The sequence below is a fragment of the Mustelus asterias genome, chromosome 1, assembly GCF_964213995.1.
Source record: "Mustelus asterias chromosome 1, sMusAst1.hap1.1, whole genome shotgun sequence".
NCBI classification, from domain to species: Eukaryota; Metazoa; Chordata; class Chondrichthyes; order Carcharhiniformes; family Triakidae; genus Mustelus; species Mustelus asterias.
Window position 1 is genome coordinate 175,190,329 of NC_135801.1, and position 21,492 is coordinate 175,211,820.

The 21,492-nt window shown below is 44.8% G+C and overlaps 1 protein-coding gene across 2 annotated transcripts in view; it reads right to left on the reverse strand.

Annotated features, from left to right (window-relative positions):
• polr1a (RNA polymerase I subunit A) overlaps nucleotides 1-21,492 on the reverse strand; it is a 139,239-nt gene that overhangs the window by 88,414 nt on the left and 29,333 nt on the right. For both annotated transcript variants that reach the window (XM_078223480.1, XM_078223491.1), the window contains exons 11-18: nucleotides 21,356-21,478; nucleotides 17,529-17,756; nucleotides 14,829-15,083; nucleotides 11,551-11,742; nucleotides 9,654-9,803; nucleotides 8,529-8,712; nucleotides 6,249-6,331; nucleotides 25-183 (exon numbers count right to left, since the gene is read on the reverse strand). In XM_078223480.1, the coding sequence (XP_078079606.1) occupies nucleotides 25-183; nucleotides 6,249-6,331; nucleotides 8,529-8,712; nucleotides 9,654-9,803; nucleotides 11,551-11,742; nucleotides 14,829-15,083; nucleotides 17,529-17,756; nucleotides 21,356-21,478 (1,374 nt within the window). The remainder of the gene's footprint in view (nucleotides 1-24; nucleotides 184-6,248; nucleotides 6,332-8,528; nucleotides 8,713-9,653; nucleotides 9,804-11,550; nucleotides 11,743-14,828; nucleotides 15,084-17,528; nucleotides 17,757-21,355; nucleotides 21,479-21,492) is intronic.

Genomic DNA, 21,492 nt, shown 5'->3' on the forward strand with positions numbered 1-21,492 from the left:
CCCTGAAGTTCTCTCATTTCGGACCTTGTTGATTTCGTTGTTGTACTGATTCACTTCTTCTTTAAATTTCAGGTCCACCACATTCATGTCCCTGGGATCTTTACTGAGGTGAGCATTCTGCCACTTGTCCCGAGCTTCATCACTTGAGGCAGACTCAGCTAAGTTAAAAGCATTTCGGATAGCCTGTTAAAAAAAAAGTGACTTGAATTAAAAGCTTGCCAGTAATTATGTCTATAAGGATCATAATAAATGAATTGCATCATTTCATTTGGCAGTTCAAGAACAACTTTTGCTTGCTATTTTAAGGAAAACGAAAAATTTCTTTGCAATGTTTTGTCAGAAAAAGGAATACGAGTCAACTTCCTGCCGCGTTTATGATGTTGGTGCTCAGTTCTACAGCCTTGGCCAAAACCCATCCGGATGTTGAACTGTGTTCAATGACTTTTGATTTGATTTGATTTGACATGTATTAACATACAGTGAAAAGTATTGTCTCTTGCGCGCTATACAAAGCATATCATTCATAGAGAAGGAAATGAGAGAGTGCAGAATGTAGTGTTACAGTCATAGTTGGGGTGTAGAGAAAGATCAACTTAATGCAAGGGAAGTCCATTCAAAAGTCATGACAGCAGCAGAGAAGAAGCTGTTCTTGAGACGGCTGGTACGTGACCTCAGACATTTGTATCTTTTTCCCGACAGAAGAAGGTGGAAGAGAGTATGTCCGGGGTGCATGGGGTCCTTAATTATGCTGGCTGCTTTGCCGAGGCAGCTGAATGTGTAGACAGAGTCAATGGATGGGAGGCTGGTTTGAGAGATGGATTGGGCTACATTCACGCCCTTTTGTAGTTCCTTGCGGTCTTGGGCAGAGCAGGAGCCATACCAAGCTGTGATACAACCAGAAAGAATGCTTTCAATGGTGCATCTGTAGAAGTTGGTGAGAGTCATAGCCGACATGCCAAATTTCCTTAGTCTTCTGAGAAAGTAAAGGCACTCAACATTAGGAAAGGTGAATTGGACTTGGAGGGGTAAAGTAAATATATACCCGGCTGATACCAGAACAAAGGGTGAAACTGAGGTCAGGTTCCATAAACTTGGCTTTCATATATTTGAGCTTAGAAGCGTGAGGATTACCTGAAGTATGTAAAATGGTACATGTGATCCAACACTGTAGATGGGAAAACTATTCCCTCTAGTGGGGGAATCAAGAATAAGCGGAAATAATCCTAAAATTCTTTTCACATTTTGAATGCCTCGATCTTCCATATAGTCAAGAAAATATGCCGATGTTAAGCAACCTTTCCCCACCATTTAACCCTCTGACAGGATCTTAGGCTGATGAGGGAGAATGAGGAGGTGATAGACAAGAGCTATCATCAGGTGGTCACACCAGGGCAACGGGAGGAGGCCAAGTGGGTGATGGCCAGGAAGGGTAAGGCTAGGGTGGTTGAGAGCACCCCAGTGGATTTGCCCCTGCACAACAAGTACTCCTGCTTGAGTACTGCTGGGGGGGACAGCCCGCCTGGGGGAAGCAGCAGTGGCCGTGTCTCCGCAGTGGAGTCCAGCCCTGTAACTCAGAGGGCTAAGGAAAAGAGGAGGAAGGCGGTATTAATCGGGGACTCGATGGTGAAGGGGACAGACAGGCGTTTCTGCGGAGGTAGGCGGGATTCTCGCATGGTGGTCTGCCTCCCTGGGGCCGGGATCCAGGATGTCGCTAGTCGCGTCCCGGAAATCCTGAGGTGGGAGGGAGAGGAGCCTGAGGTAGCGGTACATATTGGTACCGCTGATGTGGGTAGGAAGGGAGAAGGGGTCATGAAAAGGGAGTACAGGGAATTAGGGAGACAGCTGAGAAAGAGGAAAGCAAAGGTAGTAATCTCAGGATTACTGCCTGTGCCACGGGAAGGTGAGGGCAGGAATGGAGTGAGGTGGAAGATGAATGTGTGGCTGAGGGACTGGTGCAGGGGGCAGGGATTCAGGTTCCTGGACCATTGGGACCTCTTTAGGGGCAGGGGTGATCTGTATACAAAAAACGGGTGGAACTTGAATCACACGGGGACCAATATCCTGGCCGGTAGGTTGGCTAAAGTTACTGGGGAGAATTTAAACTAGATAGGTTGGGGGGAGGGGAGCTAGAAGAGTTGACTAGGATCAAGGAACTAATTGATGGGGTGGAGGATGCAGGGGTAAGGGGAATTACAAAATTAATGGTAGAGGAGAGGGTGCAAGTGAATGAAGGCGGTAATTTAGATAAGGGAGTAGAGGGAGAGGGTGTTCGCAACTCATCAAAGCGGGTCCAGATAAAAGCTGGAATAAGGACACTTTGCCTGAATGCACGAAGCATTCGGAACAAGGTATATGAGTTGATGGTGCAAATCAGCACGAGTGGGTACGATCTAGTGGCCATTACAGAAACGTGGCTGAAAGGTGACCAGGACTGGGAGATGAATATCCAGGGGTATCAGGCGTTTAGGAAGAATAGACAGGAAGGAAAAGGTGGTGGGGTCGCGCTATTAATAAGAGATAATATCAGGGTAGTACTGAGGGATGACATAGGCTCTAAGGAACAAAACGTGGAATCGTTATGGGTAGAGATGAGGAATAGTAGAGGGAGAAAGACACTAGTAGGTGTGGTATATAGGCCCCCAAATAATAATGTTGAGGTGGGGAGGGCTATAAACAAGCAGATAAGGGATGCGTGTAAAAACGGAACGGCAATAATCATGGGGGACTTCAACATGCACATTGACTGGCAGACTCAAGTCGGTAAGGGTGGAATGGAGGAAGAGTTCTTAGAATGCTGTCGGGATAGTTTCCTTGAACAGCATGTTACGGAACCGACGAGGGAACGAGCTATTTTGGATCTGGTATTGTGTAACGAGGTAGGTAGAATTAAGGATCTTATTGTGAAGGACCCTCTTGGGTCTAGTGACCACAATATGGTCGAATTTCTGATTCAGATGGAAGAGGAGAAAGTTTGGTCCCAAACCAGTGTCCTCTGTTTGAACAGAGGGAAATATGATAGGATGAGGGATGAATTGGCTAAGGTAGACTGGGAGAGCAGGCTGGCAGGTAGGATAGCTGAGGAACAGTGGAGGATTTTTAAGGAGATCCTTTTCAGTTCTCAGCAAAAATATATTCCAGCAAAAAACAAGGATTGTAAGAAAAGGGAGAACCAGCCGTGGATAACGAAGGAAATAAAGGAGAGTATTAAAATAAAAACAGCTGCGTACAGAGTGGCCAAAAATAGTGGAGAAACAAGTGATTGGGAAAAATTTAAGAAACAACAAAGAGAGACTAAGAAAGCGATAAAGAAAGGAAGGATAGACTATGAAGCTAGGCTAGCAATTAATATAAAAAATGATAGTAAAAGTTTTTATAAATATATAAAAAGGAATAGAGTGGCTAGAGTGAATGTTGGACCCTTGGAGGACGAGAGGGGGGAGTTAATAGTGGGAAATGAGGATATGGCTGAGTCTTTAAATAAGTTTTTTGTGTCGGTCTTCACGGTGGAGGACACAAATAGTTTGCCAAATATTAACGATAGAGGGTTGGCAGCAGGAGAAATACTTAATACAATTAATGTAACCAGAGAGGCAGTGCTGGGTAGACTAATGGGACTGAAGGTGGACAAGTCCCCGGGTCCGGATGGAATGCATCCCAGGGTATTGAAAGAAATGTCAGAGGTAATAGTGGATGCGTTAGTGATTATTTATCAAAACTCGTTGCATTCTGGGGTAGTGCCGGTTGATTGGAAAACGGCTAATGTTACGCCGCTGTTTAAAAAAGGAAGGAGACAAAAGGCGGGTAACTATAGGCCGGTCAGCTTAACGTCTGTAGTAGGGAAAATGCTGGAATCCATTATTAAAGAGGAGATAGCAGGGCATCTGGATAGAAATGGTTCGATCAATCAGACGCAGCATGGATTCATGAGGGGAAAGTCGTGCTTGACGAACATGTTGGATTTTTATGAAGATGTGACTAGGGCGGTTGATGGAGGAGAACCGGTGGATGCGGTGTTTTTGGATTTCCAAAAGGCGTTTGATAAGGTGCCCCATAAAAGGCTACTGAAGAAGATTAGGGCACACGGAGTTGGGGGTAGTGTGTTAAAGTGGATTGGGGACTGGCTATCCGACAGGAAGCAAAGAGTCGGAATACATGGGTGTTTTTCCGGTTGGAGGAAGGTAACTAGTGGCGTGCCGCAGGGATCGGTACTCGGGCCGCAACTATTTACCATTTATATAGATGATCTGGAGGAGGGGACGGAGTGTAGGGTAACGAAGTTTGCAGACGACACAAAGATAAGTGGAAAAGTGAATCGTGTGGAGGACGGAGAAGATCTGCAGAGAGATTTGGACAGGCTGAGTGAGTGGGCGAGGATATGGCAAATGGAGTATAACGTTGATAAATGCGAGGTTATACACTTTGGAGGAAATAATAACAAATGGGATTACTATCTCAATGGAAACAAATTAAAACATGCTACCGTGCAAAGGGACCTGGGGGTCCTTGTGCATGAGACGCAAAAGCCCAGTCTGCAGGTACAACAGGTGATCAAGAAGGCAAATGGGATGTTGGCCTATATTGCGAAGGGGATAGAATATAAAAGCAGGGATGTCTTGATGCACCTGTACAGGGCATTGGTGAGGCCGCAGCTGGAATACTGTGTGCAGTATTGGTCCCCTTATATGAGGAAGGATATATTGGCATTGGAGGGAGTGCAGAGAAGGTTCACCAGGTTGATACCGGAGATGAGGGGTTTGGATTATGAGGAGAGGCTGAGGAGATTGGGTTTGTACTCGTTGGAGTTTAGAAGGATGAGGGGGGATCTTATGGAGACTTATAAGATAATGCGGGGGCTGGATAGGGTGGAGGCGGAGAGATTCTTTCCACTTAGTAAGGAAGTTAAAACTAGAGGACACAGCCTCAAAATAAAGGGGGGTCGGTTTAAGACAGAGTTGAGGAGGAACTTCTTCTCCCAGAGGGTGGTGAATCTCTGGAATTCTCTGCCCACTGAGGTGGTGGAGGCTACCTCGCTGAATATGTTTAAAGCGCGGATGGATGGATTCCTGAGCGGTAAGGGAATTAAGGGTTATGGGGATCAGGCGGGTAAGTGGTACTGATCCACGTCAGATCAGCCATGATCTTATTGAATGGCGGGGCAGGCTCGAGGGGCTAGATGGCCTACTCCTGCTCCTATTTCTTATGTTCTTATGTTCTTATGACAGACAAAAACGCTTCACTGCTAACACGTGTTTTTAAAAATAAGTCATTTTTACTATTCAATGTATATTGCACTTAAGGGGCAACAAGATGAATCCATGAATAGGATGGGAATAGAACATAGAACAGTACAGCACAGAACAGGCCCTTCGGCCCACGATGTTGTGCCGACCTTCATCTGAAACCAAGATCAAGCTATCCCACTCCCTACCATCCTGGTGTGCTCCATGTGCCTATCCAATAACCGCTTAAATGTTCCTAAAGTGTCTGACTCCACTATCACTGCAGGCAGTCCATTCCACACCCCAACCACTCTCTGCGTGAAGAACCTACCTCTGATATCCTTCCTATATCTCCCACCATGAACCCTATAGTTATGCCCCCTCGTAATAGCTCCATCCACCCGAGGAAATAGTCTTTGAACGTTCACTCGATCTATCCCCTTCATCATTTTATAAACCTCTATTAAGTCTCCCCTCAATCTCCTCCGCTCCAGAGAGAACAGCCCCAGCTCCCTCAACCTTTCCTCATAAGACCGACACTCCAAACCAGGCAGCATCCTGGTAAATCTCCTCTGCACTCTAGAAGGACACGGACTCCGTTAAGTGCATATGGTTTTAGTTTAGGCAGACATCATGATCGGCACAGGTTTGGAGGGCTGAAGGGCCTGTTCCTGTGCTGCACTTTTCTTTGTTCTTTGTTTATTTTTCACCCTTCTACTAAAATTTTTGGAACCCTGATTATTCATCCACCAGGCTGATGATCCAGGATGCATGCCCATGTCCCTCCCGCATCTAAGCAGTGGCGGGGAGAAGAAATCAGCAACTCTTCTTCTCTCTTCTCCCCTCCAGCAACATCAAAGAACAGAGCCACTCATTTAAACATCTAAAAGGGAAAACGTTTGCAACTTCACATTTCTTATCTCATTTCCAAGACTTGACTGCCAATATGGGCCTTTTATCATCACATTCAATTTTAATCATGAGATGCAAGTCAAGCTCACTGCACTGTTTAACCATTCGTATCTTTACCTTGGCTCCACACCGTGTCGATTCTGCAATGATCTTCTGCCTCTTTGTATTTGCCTTGGGCTTCACTAGGATATCTTCCACATCTAATTTGAAAAGTTTCGCAAACGTTTACAAGCTGGACAGAAAACTTTTATCTCCATTCATTCAAGAGAAATCTTTCTTCTTATACTGCAGCAGAGCTTTTAAGCTTTCAAAAATGTATACGACAACAGAGACATTTTCATAATATCTTACAGCTAAGGTAGCATCTGCAAACAACATCTTGGTAAATCCTCAGGATGTTTCAGAGCACTTGAGGGGGCCAATTGCTTTCTTCTGAAGTGCAGTGGACCCTTGTATAGAATGAAACAAGTGATGAACCCATTTCAAGTTGGCAAAGTATTCTGGATTTCGTAATCCTGTTTGCCTTGTTTAACAAAAGAAACAAGCCCATAGCCACCCATAGAGATAGAAGAGAGGGATGGAAGGGAAAGAAGGGATAGAGAGGGGGATGGGTACGGGCGGATAGACACACGCACGCATGTTAGGCTCACTGGTCTATAGTTCCCTGTTTTCTCTCTACCTCCCTTTTTGAATAGCGGGCTTACATTAGCTACCCTCCAATATGTAGGAACTATTCCAGAGTTCAAAAAATTTTGGAAAATAACCAACAATGGATCTACTATTTCCAGGGCCACTTCCTTAAGTACTCTGGGATGAAGATTATCAGGACCTGGAGATTAATCCATCTTCAATTCCATCAATTTCCCCAAAAACCATTTCTCTACTAATGCTGATTTCCTTCAGCTCCTCACTAAAACACATTTCTCTCAGCACTTCTGGTACATTATTCGTGTCTTCCTTTGTGAAGACTGAAGCAAAGTATAAATTTAATCCCTCAGCCATTTCTTTATTCCCCATTATGAATTATCCCATTTCTGACTGTAAGGGGCCAACATTCGTTGTTGTCAATCTTTTTCTCTTTACATACCTATAGAAACTTTTACAGTCAGTTTTTATGTTCCCCACTGGCTAACTTTCGCTCTATTTTTCCCTTCTTAATCAATCCCTTGATCCTCCTTTGCTGAATTTTAAACTACTCCCAATCCTCAGGCCTATTTCTTTCCCTTACCAATTTGTATGCTTCTTCCTTGAATCTGATACTATCTCTAATTTCCCTTGAAAGCCAAGGTTTGGCCACAATTCCCTTACCACTCTTACGCCAAACAGGAACAAACAACTTCTGGAGTTCACCTATTTGTTCTTTAAATGCCTGCCATTGCCTGTCCACTGTCTTTCCTTTCAATAATGTTTCCCAATCCATCATGGCCAATTCATGCCTCACACCATCATAGCTACCTTTATTGAGATGCAGGAACTTAGTCTCAGAATCAACTACATCGCTATCCGCCTTGACAAAGAATTCACCCATATTATGGTCACTCGTCCCCAAGGGTGCTCTCACAATTAAATCTTTCTCATTGCACAACACCCAGTCCAAGATGGCCTGCTCCCTTGTTGGTTCCTTAACGTATTGCTCCAGAAAACCATCCGGTATGCACTCCAGAAATTCCTCCTTTATTGTACTGTAACTAATTTGACTCTCCCAATCTATATGCAGATTAAAGTCACCCATAATCACAGATGTTCCTTTAACACATGAAACTCTGATTTCTTGTCTAATGCTTTTCTCAACATTACCACTACATTTTGGTGGTCTGTATACCATCCCCACCAATGTTTTTTGCCCCTTGTTGTTTCTTTACTCCATTCATACGGATTCCACATTATCTATGCTAATGTCTTTCCTCAATATCAGTATTCTCTCGAGTTCTCTGGAAAGGTGATCTCATTGAAGTACGCACAAAATTCTTACAGGGCTTGACAGGGTCGATGCAAGGACATTTCCCCAAGTTGGCGGGTGATAGTAGGAGGTAGGCGGCCACCTAGAAGCAGGGGACACAATCTAGGTAGGCTTTTCAGGACCGAGATGAGGAGAAATTTATTCAGTCAGAGGGTGGTAAATCGTTACAATTCTCCATCCCAGAGGGATATGGAGGCTCAGCCATGGAGTACGTTCAAAGCAGCAGTCGATAGATTTCTGGGTATCAATGACATTAAGGGATATGGGGACAATATGGGATAATGGCATTGAGTAGAAGATCATCCATGATCCAGTTAATTGGCAGAGCAGGCTCAAGGGGCCAAAAGGACTCCTCCTACTCCTGTGCTCCTGAATAAAAGTTTGAAGCAGACGAGAGGGACAGATGAAGTATCATATGGTAAGTCACAAGCTGTTACCTAAAGTAAATCCCCTGTATAGCTGGAGGTAAGCGGTGAAGAGACGAGCCAGAGAGGTCAGTACTTTTCCACTTGTCTCACCACCGTACAGTTCCTGACAGCAGTGGACCAGGCCATAGGCTGAGCTGCCATAATGTGCCTTGTCCAGAACGCCACACAGCAGCTCTCCTTCCAGAATGACAACCTGTCGTCCCAAAGAGAACCAGTGTAAGTGCAATAAACACTAATTGGATGAAATCACATTCAGCCATATTAGCAACATCACTGAAAAAATCGATGCGCTAATTTAACAAAAACATTAAGACAGAAAGAACTTGAATTTATATTATATCATATCACATCTTTCAAAAATGTCCCAAAGTATTTTGCATTGAATTAGTTCCTTTGACAATCTGTCACTATTTTAGCGCCACCCGCATCCCAGAAAATATTTTCAAAAAGCCAAGCTCCAAGTGACCCAGTTGATAAAGACACTGTTAGCCCCACAGATGATGTAGAGTTGCCAGCATTGGACTGGGCACAGTAAGCACTCTCACAACACCAGGTTAAAATCCAACAGGTTTATTTGGTAGCACGAGCTTTCGGAGTGCCGCTCCTTCATCAGGCAAGTTCCACCTGATGAAGGAGCGACGCTCCGGAAGCCCGTGCTACCAAATAAGCCTGTTGGACTTTAACCTGGTGCAGTGAGACTACTTACCCAACCCTACAGAGTAAGAATTCCCACTCCAGTTTGCCTTGTCTAAGACAGGTTAACTGATCCCAGCCAGGGGAAGTATTTGGATCTGGCAGCTGAGCTGGAGAACGGGGAAATCACCTGGCTTTATCCACTCCTGATCACTATCCAGCAAGTCCGCTTGTGGCAAGGACAACAACAGGCTCAGACTGTATTCACAGACGCTCCAGCCTACCCATCTCGCCAAACTGACAAATACCCCACTAAATCTCACACTGTCCAAACTCTCAAAGGGAGGACGAGAGCCAGGCTGAGTTGTCACAGGTGCCTGCAGCTCACAGATTAATAACCCTGTATGTGAGGTCAGAAGGCGAGAGGGAAAACCACCAAGCACAAAAATTCAATTTTGAACAGTCCCAAGATTGCAAAGCACATTGCAAGTATTAACTGACCTTGGACTCAGACATCCATTCTGGATCGAAGTTTACCACCATGCGCTGTGCTTCTTTAACCCAAGCCTTCCCGCTGATTTTAGATTTTCCTATTAAGTTCAATGGTATTTGATCCTTGGGGATCACGTTAATCAGCAACGTAGAGACAACCTGAGAAGGCAGCAATGTGTTTAGATACAGCATAGAGAAATAGGAATCAACCAGTGACAGTACAGTAATAAATAGCTATTTATTAACACAATCATCACAAGCCATCTACTGCATTCGATATGCATCAGGGTCATATTAACATTCTTTATTCTGATGCAGTTCAAGCTGGGTTAACATTTTTCCCTACTCCCATATTCTCTGTTCCTTCAACAAAGGTACTAACTTCAGCTCAAAAATGATTCCAAGGCTAGCGGGTACCACTCTCTCACCTTGCCCAAGCAACCAAGTGTGAGCTTGAACTCAGAGTCGATGATCTATCGAGTGTGGATGGTTTGACAGCAATGTCCAATCCTGCCCCCATTTAACATCCACACTTACCAGTAGTGATGTGCAGGAGGAGTCATTCCATACCATTCAACAGCCTGCCTGGTTCCCACGTCCCCAATTCCGTTAGTCAAGAGAGGCTGAGGTGAGCTGCAGCATCCTCTACCAAGGCCCCGCCCAAGGTCAGCTGACTCACCAAAAAGGAGGATCGCTCGTGACAACCTTCCTGTTCTGCATGGCTCACAACCATGGTGAATTTGCTCTCGTTATTCAAGTCACTGGGTGAATACTCTTCATTTGTTATTTGATTCCTTTTCTCTTTAAGACTCCCACACCATGCCCCTCCCTCCGCTGCTGCCACACATTCCACCCCCAGATATCAATCCCATTCAACTAAGATGCCAAACCAGGTTCTTGATTTTTTGCCATGGGTGCCTCCTGACAGACAGCTTTTTCATCCTCACTATGAAGAACAGAAGCTTTCCTTCTCCCTAATATATATTTTGATGTTAAGAAGTATATCAAATACATCCCGAGTGGGGAGATGGCAGAAATGATACCAGGCCCGATCAGTCGGTCAATATTTTTCTTCAGAAGTTGGAACAGTGCAGACATATTATCAGGTAGCACAGTTACACTGCAGCTACCAGTCTCAGGTAGCAGTTGATGAGGATTTGGTCACTGCAGCCAAGTGGAAGCTCAGGTCAGGAGCTGGCACGTTCCTGGCCAGCAATGTTTCAAGGGCACAAATCACATGGGGAATCCCCCAATCGCCCAAACTCACCTTGGTGGGAGAACCGTGCTTATCTACTTATTTTTTCTGGTCTGATATTTTTGTTTTTAAATAACAAGTGACAATATTGTCAGGGGGAACTGGCAAAGAGTATTATCAGGTCCAAAAAAATAATAATGCAAGGCATTGTAAGACAGGGGTATTAGTGGTTATAAAGGCCGAGGCAGAGGGATGAAGGTACAGATCAATGATGATCTGATACAATGGTAGAACAGGCTTGAGGGCTGAACAGTCCACCCCTGTTCCTATGCAAAAGAAGCTGAATAAAAGTCAGCAAAGTTATATTATGCTTAAATTCAGGAAGGGCTTCTGCAAAATCACCCACTCCATCAAAAGTGACTCCGTGGAGTAAGATTTTCCAACCACACACATCCCATCAAAATAAATCGGCACCCGGTGATAAAACAAAACTGTTCCTTTATTACCCTCGCTAAATTCAGAAGCAATAAACAGGGCATGAAATGGAATTAAATTTTTTTTCAAGGTTTGGTTGCTGGAGCTTGCAGGTGAGAGTGAGGGTGGATCTCTGCTTAAACTGATTTCTATAGCCTCTAACCATGCACAATTTATCATTCCAGTACTAATTAACCTCTTAACAACTTCTGACAGCTTGACAGTCAGCGGAATCACCTGCTTTCCAGTCCAGAGTGGGTACGGTTTAATCACAGCGGGTTGAAGAATCTTCACCCGGCCCTTTTTGTCTGTGAGGCCTCGGTAGACGAGCTCCATGTACTGTTCTCGGGTGAAGAAACAGCCTCGGATTGTCATGCTGGTGCCAGAAACCATGTGATCCTGAATTAGACCTGCCAAAGGTTTGCCATCCTAGTGGAAAATATCAAAGAATGTTTTACATTTAATCAATGACGCAATATCCACGGGGAGGCAACAACAAGATTACCTCCTAGAGAAAGAGAGAGAGGCAACATCCTCTCTCATCCAATGGAAGGCAGAACACTCACATTGTTCTGACTTAAGTCGTTGCCCCAGTGAGAACAGGTTGCAAATTAACACTGCGTACGCGCCGAGCTTGGCACCGACAGATCAGCGCATGTGCAGTGGCCCACTCAGTGCTATGCTGCCGGCCTCACCAGCGGGAATAGGCCCCGTCCACAGCTTTTCAACGGGATTCACACGAATGCACTCTGCAGTGCACAGAGTGTGGGAGATTCTTCTCTGAACTCTCACTGAAAAAAAACCATCATGATTTACTCCAGTTTTCACCCAAATTCAACACTTAGAATTTTTTTGGGAGAACCCCAGCCATTAGGTGGGGAGCATGGAAAAGTTAGGGAAGTAATTTCAGCTTAAAATATTACCACCTCGGAAGACTAGATTTAAAAGGCAAGGAAAAAAAGAGAGTTGGGAAGTGAGTGGAGTAACATCAGATAAGGATGCAACTGGGCTCAAATGTATTGCCCCCATACTCTCAGAATTCCTATTCATCAGTGTCTGCAGTGCATTCCTACACCTACTGCCATTCCCCTACTCCGTGTTCCCTCATTCAAATTCATCACATTACCTTCACCACAGTACATATACAGCAGCAACAAATAAATAAAAGCAAAATACTGTGGATGCTGGAAATCTGAAATAAAAACAGAAAATCCTAAATTGGGGCAAGGCAAATTTTGATGGTATCAGGCAGGAACTTTCAAAAGTTAACTGGGGGAGTCTCTGGGAAGGCAAAGGGATGTCTGGTAAGTGGCAGGCTTTCAAAAGTGTGTTCACCAGAGTTCAGGATAAACACATTCCTCTTAGAGTGAAGGGCAGGACTGGCAGAAGTAGGGAACCCTGGATGACTCGGGATATTGAGGCCCTGGTCAAGAAGAAGAAAGAGGCACATGACATGCACAGGCAGCTGGGATCAAGTGAATCCCTTGAAGAGTATAGCGGGTGCAGGAGTAGAGTTGAGAGAGAAATCAGGATGGCAAAAAGGGGACATGAGATTGTTTTGGCAGCTAAGGCAAAGGAGAATTCAAAGAGCTTCTACAAATACATAAAGGGCAAAAGAGTAACAAGGGAGAGAGTAGGACCTCTTAAGGATCAACAAGGTCATCTGTGTGTGGATCCACTAAGGGGTGAGATCCTAAATGAATATTTCTCATCAGTATTTACTATTGAGAAAAGCATGGATGATAGGGAACTTGGGGAAATAAATAGTGATGTCTTGAGGAGTGTACATATTACAGAGGAGGTGGTGCTGGAAGTCTTAAAGCGCATCAAGGTAGATAAAAACGTTGGATAAACTCAGCATGTCTGGCAGCATCTGTGGAAACAAGTTCTGTAGAAGGATCATTTAGATCTGAAACGTTAACTCTGTTTCTCTCCATAGATGCTGCCAAAGCAGCTGAATTTATCCAGCATTTTCTGTTTTTATTACAGTAGTAACAATAGAGTCAAGTCTTTACAGAGGCACCATGCTCACAATTCCCACGAGTGTCCTATGCTGCAATTTGCTCACACCCAAGTACCATTGTGTCCTTTGATCGTCACATACCATGCCCGTTATCAATAAATCAATGTGAAGCAAAGATACTTTCAGGTGCCAGTATATCCAATAAATTATAAACATGCACACAACTAAAATATATTTTATCCTCTGTAATCTCTTTCAATTATCCCATTACCGTGGCTCAGTACCATTTCTCAAAGTGCCAGTGATCAGATAGGCATATTCCAGACTAATACAGACAATGCTAAATGTTTACTTTCATACAGTTCATCTTTCTCCATCTGTGGAAATGTCTGTTCCCTGCACGCCCTTACAATCCCATGTTCGGCAAAAGGTTGCTTTAACTCACTCATGGTGCACACTTAACTAATTAAGTGTGCTACAGGTTGGAACTCGGCCTATATCCTCATTCTCAGTAGAAAAAAGCTGCCTATATTCTCCATTAGAAATAGTCACTTGGGCTTGTACTTGCCTTGTCAGCACCTGTGAAACTACAGCCCAGTCAGGAAGTTGGCAATCAGTGACAAGATGCAAAAAGCAAAGGATGGGGAATTGTACAATATCCACTCTGCAATATGTTACTTTTCCACTCAAGTAAAATCAGGATAATTTTCCATCTTTACTTGCTTTCATAGATCATAGAGTCCTACAGTGCAGAAGGAGACCATCGAGTCTGCACCAACCACAATCCTACCCAGGTCCTATCCCCATAAGTCCATGCATTTACCCTAGCTAGTCCCCCTGACACTAAGGGGCAATTTAGCATGGCTAATCCACCTAACCCACACATCTTTGGACTGTGGGAGGAAACCAGAGCACCTGGAGGAAACCCACGCAGACATGGGGAGAACATGTAGACTCCACACAGACAGTGACCCAAGCCGGGAATCAAGCCCGGGTCCCTGGCGCTGTGCGATAGCAGTGCTAACTACATTATGGGTCCGATTTTACCATCAAGGTGCGCCCATTTTCGGGTGCGAAAACTTGGTAAAGTCTGGCGTGAGGCGAGTAGCGTGATCCACGCCCGTCTCCACGCCGGTTCCCCCTTTACCAAGGCCTGAAAACAGCCATGATTGGGACCGCACCTGAAACGGGCGCGATGGCCACTTAAATGCATTTGCATCCATTTAAATTGACTTAATGGGCTGCATGCCCAATCTTACCGGCACTTCCCCCTTTACCATCGCATTCGCCCATTCAGAATCGGCGCAGAAGGGGAGCCGTATTCTATCATTTTTTTGTCCTGAGCATGCGCAGTTGGAGGTGCCGATCGCAGCTGCAGGATTTCGGACATGTTAATCCTCGCCCACAGGGTGCAGCGCGATTCGGAATCGCTGATATTTTTTCAGGCAGAGTGCGAATGGGGGCGTCTAAAAGTCGGATCTGAAACACTCCCAGTTTCAAGTTCGCCCAGCACTTAAAATCAAAATGGTAAAATAGCGCCCAATGTACTTGCCTTGGGAACCAAATATTGCTCATCGGTACTGGCAATCACATAGGCCTCTGCTCGGCCAAGTTCATTCTGTGGGAAGTGTGCATTCATTTCATCACCATCAAAGTCAGCGTTGTAGGCTTTACAGTTCGCATAGTGAAGCCTCAGAACCTTCTCTCCTGGGAGGATACGGGCAAGATGGGCCTGTATGGAGGGCCTGTGCAAAGTTGGTTGGCGGTTCAGCAACAGAACATCTCCATTCTTAATGTGCCGGCACACCTGACAAAATTATATAAAATATTGTATTACTTCATTTTTTTGTTAAGTTGTGTGGACACATTAGATTCAAACTCAACTGGCAATAAAAGCTCTTGTTTTTGATGGCTCCAGGCTTAGTGTCCATTGATCTTCTTGGCCTCATTATTTCTACATATTCCACATCCTCTCCAAGGCTGAGGCTCAGCTTCCTCTTTTCATATCAAACACCACTTTCCTGCAGCTCCATATAAAGCTCAGTTCTGAATACCCTGCCTTGATTGGAGAGATTCCAATGGCCCGTAAACACTAGGACAGTGGTAGAAAATGTTTATTGTCTGATAGGTGATCTGTCCACATTCCAAACAAATGAGGAGCAATGCAAACTGAGATCTGCTAACGAAATGTAATACAAAAGATGGAAAAAACAATTGAAGCCATAGAATGGTTACATTACAGAGGCCACTTGGCCCACCAAGCCTGTACCACTCCCACACCCTTCCCCCATAGCACTGCAAATGTATTTACTCAGGTACTCATTCAATTCCCTTTTAAAAGCCATGATTAAGTTTCAAGTTTAAAATGTATTTATTAGTGTCACAAGTAGGCCTACATTAACACCGCAATGAAGTTACTGTAAAAATCCCCTAGTCGCCACACTCCGGCGCCTGTTCGGGTACACTGAGGGAGAATTTAGCATGACCAATGCACCTAACCAACATGTCTTTCGGACTGTGGGAGGAAACCCAGAAGAAACCCACGCAGACACAGGAAGACCATGCCGACTCTGCACAGACAGTGATCCAAGCCGGGAATCGAACCTGGGTCCCTGGCGCTGTGAGGCAGCAGTGCTAATCAGTGTGCCACCGTGCCGCCCTCTGCCTCTGCTCACTCTCAAGACAGTGTGTTCCTGAACAAAAGCGCTGTTGTGTCATCTTTGATACTTTAAATTTGTATCCTCTGGTTGTTGGTCTTTCCACCAACGGCAATAGTTTCTCTCGGTCTACTCTGCCTTGACCCCCTCACGATTCTGAATACCTCTTATCAAATTTCTTCTCAATCTTCTCTTCTCCGAGAAAAACAATCCCAATTTCTCCAATCTATCCACAAAGCTGAAGTTCCTCATCCCTGGAACTGTTCTCAGAAACTGTTTCTGCAGCTCCCCTAAAGCCTTCCAAAAGTGCCATGTCCCACATTGGACACAATGCTGTTGTGAGGGCCAAGGCAGTGTTTTATTAAGGTTCATCATATCTTCCTTGTTTTTGTACTCTATGGATCGAATCTCTCACTGGGCTTGGGAGAATCCGACATACTGTGCATTTGACCAGTGTGACTACACATGCCTTTTTTGTTTTTCCACACCGAGATGTGGCTCGCAGTGCAGTTTGCGGGCTGGCCTGGAGTGGGTGGGGAGGCAGACTGGTGAGAAGGTTCACCTCAGTTCCCTAACACAGTGTCCCAACTCCCAACAAAGTTCACAGGCCCCTAAACCTCACTCCTGCGAGGAACACTTCAGTTCAGCCCACAAGTGTGACTCCATGAATTCTCCACCTTTCTGCCCCTCTGACCTACTGCAGTGTTCCAAAGCAGCACAACGCAAGCTCGAGGAGCAGTGCTTCCTCTTTCAACTTGAAACTCTATAGCCTTCTGGACACAACACCGAGTTCAACAATTTGGGTTCATAACCTCATTTGGCTTTGTTTCTTTCCTGATTAGTGTTTTTCTTTCCTCCTGGTTCCTTATTTTGCGTTTGGATGAGAGCTATCCTGCTAATCACACCTCCTCTGGACACTTCTTTTGTGTCTTTACTTAACCCTTTACCATTCCCTTTGGCCTTGCACCATCAACCTGTCATTTAAAGTCTCCTGCCCTCCGCCTACCACAGACCTTTCCTTCTGTTCATCCTCTTCCCATTCATTTGGAAATCATAGAAATTATAGAAACCCTACAGTACAGAAAGAGGCCATTCGGCCCATCGAGTCTGCACCAACCACAATCCCACTCAGGCCCTATCCACATATCCCTCACATATTTACCCACTAATCCCTCTAACCGACGCATCTCAGGACACTAAGGGCAATTTTTCACATGGCCAATCAACCTAACCCGCACATCTTTGGACTGTGGGAGGAAACCGGAGCGCCCGGAGGAAACCCACGCAGACACGAGGAGAATGTGCAAACTCCACACAGTGACCCAAGCCGGGAATCGAACCCAGGTCCCTGGAGCTGTGAAGCAGCAGTGCTAACCACTGTGCTACCGTGCCGCTCAAAATCTATTACGTTTCTCTTTGCTCAGTTCTGATGCAAGGTCATTGGCCTGAAACGTTAACTCGGTTTCTCTCTCTACAGACGCTGCCAGACCTGCTGAGTATTTCTGTTTTGATTACTAACTTATTTGTACTCACTTTGTGCAAAAGGAATAATTCAAATATTTCTTCAGTATCAATTGCCAATGGCTTCAACTTACAATTTTCATCCCCATGTTCTGTTCGCCAGTGCTTGGTGTGAGCAGCTGTTTGGCAATGGCCTCTCTCTGGGTTGCATTGGTTGCACTCAGAATAGTACGAGACCCATCTTCATTGATGACCATGGAAGCTCCAGGGTGTGAATTTGGCCCATTTAACACTGCTTGCCTAAGCTCCTGCACATTCCAAGGCGTCACGGGCTGTGGATAGGTCAACTTTGTAGCAAAGACCTGGTAAGAAAATAAAAGTCAGTGCATTTCTAGGTGGCTGAAAAACACAGCTGCGCATACAGGCCGTCACAGACGTGTGTGCACTGTTCTCAGCACTCCCATCACCCACCCTTGTCATGGGCACCCTATATCAGACAAATAGTTCCAATTATCTGTCAGCAACATAGGCATCAATTACAAAGGAGCTACTCAAAACAAATTACATGCACTGGCTTCTCCAAACAGTTGAGTATGTAGCTGATTGAAGCTGGCCGAGGTTTCTACATTCACATTGGCTCCTGTAGTTGGTGACAGTGTGGCAGCTGATAGAGACTTGGCGTGGCTTCAGTGAGTCGTTCACACTGTCAACTCCAGGAGGCAAATGGAAAGCGGAGAAAGCCTCATTAAATTGGGTTTAGTGCCCATTCTGCAAAGTGGCCAAATCATGTTAGCATGATTCGGGTGAGACCATACTTCAGACTAAACAGCTTCAAGATTTGGCACCATCTTCAAAGCTTTCAGGAACTCAGCTGTGTTACAAAGGCCTGTCTACACCGGAGAATCCACAGACCTCGCAGCCTAACAGGAACAAATTGCAAATCTCTTCAATTTCTTCAAGGTGGTTACAATTTAAAATTGACATGTTATGTTTAGACATCTCATCCAACATGTCATTTACTTAGGCTTCCATAAAACTTTTAACTAAGTTCTGCAATAAATGTTTTGAACTGAACAAAAACTAACGTAAATATTGCTGAACAAAGGGACTGTGGAACTCTTTGCCGCACAAGGCTGTGGAGGCCAGGTCATTGAGTGTCTTTAAGACAGAGATAGATAGGTTCTTGATTAATAAGGGGATCAGGGGTTATGGGGAAAAGGCAGGAGAATGAGGATAAGGAAAAAAAAAATCAGCCATGATCGAATGGCAGAGGAGACTCGATGGGCCGAGAGGCCTAATTCTGCTCCTATGTCTTATGGGACAGGTTGCTGAAGCTTTTCATCTTGCACAGATCAGGACAAACACAAGAATGTCAAATTTCAAACAATGCCAACAATTAATACTACAGGAGAAAAAGGATGCTGATTGGTTGGCAAGTTGATTCTGATTGGCCGAAGAGTTGCTGTGGAGAAAGCAACAGGGAAACTGATCAGAGTCGATTTGCCAACTAATCAGTAGCCTTTTCTTTGTTGTTTGAAATCTGGCATTTTTGTGTCTTCCTGATGACTGCACAATGAAAAGCTTTGACAATATGTCTCGCTTCTGCAAACAACTGCTTAAAATTAACTTCATTTTTGAACTGAAATCACTGCAGTTTGGTTGGTGAGTGTAGCAGCAAACACTGCAAGATCACACAGACGTTCAGTGATTATTGCACAATGTTTAGCTCATTTGGCAATTCCTTCGATACTGAAGCAGTCTGTCTGCAGCAATGAGATAAAGGAGTAGTCGATTTCCTTTGTTGATGGCTCAACAGGTTGATTTAGGGATGAATGTTGACTCGTACACTCCCCGTTTCTCACATCCACCATTTACATCCATCCATACAACCAGGTTTCAGTTTGACATCAGGAAGACAGAGTCTAGCTCAACACGATCCGGGGAAATGATGCATTGGACCGTTGTTGTCTCTAATTTATACAAAACGTCTACATATCATAACTAAAGGTTCCCTTGCAGTTGCTGCCCTTGCTCTTCTGGATGGTAGAGGTCACAGGTTTGAGAGATGCTACTCAACAGCTTTGGTGAGGCCAATGGTGGAGGGAATGAACATGTAAACATGTAAACCAATGGGTGGGTGCCAATCAAGCAGACTGCTTTATCCTGGCTGATGTGGAGCCTCCATGTGTTGTTGGAGCTGCACTCATCCAGACAAATAAAGAGTATTTTATCACATTCATGACTTGTGCCTTGTAGATGGTGGAAAGGGATCAAGGAGTCAGAAGATGGGCCAATTCCCACAGAATTCCAGCCTCTGACCACCCCTTGGAGTCATTTATGTAGCCAGTCCAGTTGAGTTTCTGGTAAATGCAGGAAAATGACAAATAAGAGTCTAAGTGATGTTAATGCCATTGAATGTCATGGGGAGATGATTCAAATCTCTCTTGTTGCTTGGTACTTCTGTGGCATGAATGCCACTTGCCATTTATCAGCGCAAGAATGCTGTCCAGATCCTGCTGCACATGGAGCCAGACTGCTTCAGTATCTAAGGAATTGCCAAATGAGCTCAACATTGTGCAATAATCGCTGAACTTCTGACCATAGGATGGAGGAAAGGTCATTGACGAAGTAGCTGAAGCTGGTTGGGCCTAAGACCCTACCCTGAAGAACTTCTGCAGTGATGTCCTGCAGAGATAATGACTTCCAACAACCATAACCATTTTCCTTTGCGCCAAGTACGACTCACCCTATGGAGGGTTTTCCTCAAGGCCCCTCAATGGAACAAATAATCAAATGCTGCCTTTAATGTCACTCTCCCCTCACCCCTGGGATTCGGTTTTTGTGTAGATGATTAGACCAAGACAGTAATGAGGTCTGGGACTGAGTGCTTCTAATGGAGCCCAAACTGAGCATCGATGTTCAGGAATAAACGCCTCTTAATACTCCTGACGACTCCTTCCACCGCTTTGCTGATGATGAGGTGTAGGCCGATGGGGTGGTAACTTCCTGTCCTCCTTTTAGACCTGTCCTCCTTTTTTGTGGTCAGGACACACCCAGGCAATTTATGTTGTAACTGGCTAAGTGTGGAGCACAGGGCATCACGACAGCCAGAGCAGTGTCAGGGTCCACAGTCTTGGCCGTATTCAGTGCACTCAGGACATTTCTTGATGTCACCGGGGGCAAACCAAATTGACTGAAGAGCTCCATGGACCATTATGTTTTAAATGAAATAATCCAAAATCATCCTTCAAATTAAGGTGGGAAAGCAGAACCCGAAAATGCAAATTTAAACGAAGAAACGAACTGAGCTATTTGAAAAAAAACCGCTTCATTTCAAGAGCATTAGACATTTTAGAATACTTTCTGGGTTGTGATAAGCAGAGAAACAAACGTGATAGACTTTCAAAGTGCAGCAGAATGCTACTTGGAAGAGTTAGAGCACCACTAAGTTTCAATGAACGGAATGAATGCTTCACATTCTTCTGTTTGTATCTACGACAATTGAAGACGGTATTTAAGCTGTTGAAGGGTAGCAGAGCTCCCTCTGGTGGCATCACAATTTAGTTCACACTTGTGATATTTTGAGATACTGGTGGTGACTGAATGAATCAAGATATCTTTTTTTAATAGATAAGGATCACACTAGCACTTCACAAAAATCACAGAACTGTTGAGGTGCTGAAGGAGGCCACTTGACCCATCAGGCCTATACCAGCTCTCCAAATGAGCATTCTGACTTTGTGCCGTTCTCCTGCCCTTTCCCCCATTTCCCTGCACATTGTTTCTGTGCAAATAATCACCCAGTGCCCCGGCCTGTCTGTTTTTCTGGGAAACTGATTCATTCTGGAAAATCCTGATCCATTCTTTCTCCAACGCCTCTTAACCCACAAGTAAGCCTAAGCACCATATCATCTATGCTTGCTTACTGACTAGAACATATCCAAATTAATGCAGATTTTACCATTGGCACACCAATCTCATTGGTATTGATGTACATGTCCGGGCAGATGACGGAACGGGCTGCATAATCCACACGTTTTCCCATCATGTGCTTGCGGAAGAGACCTTCCTTCTTTTCCAGGATCTGAGTTTAAGAAA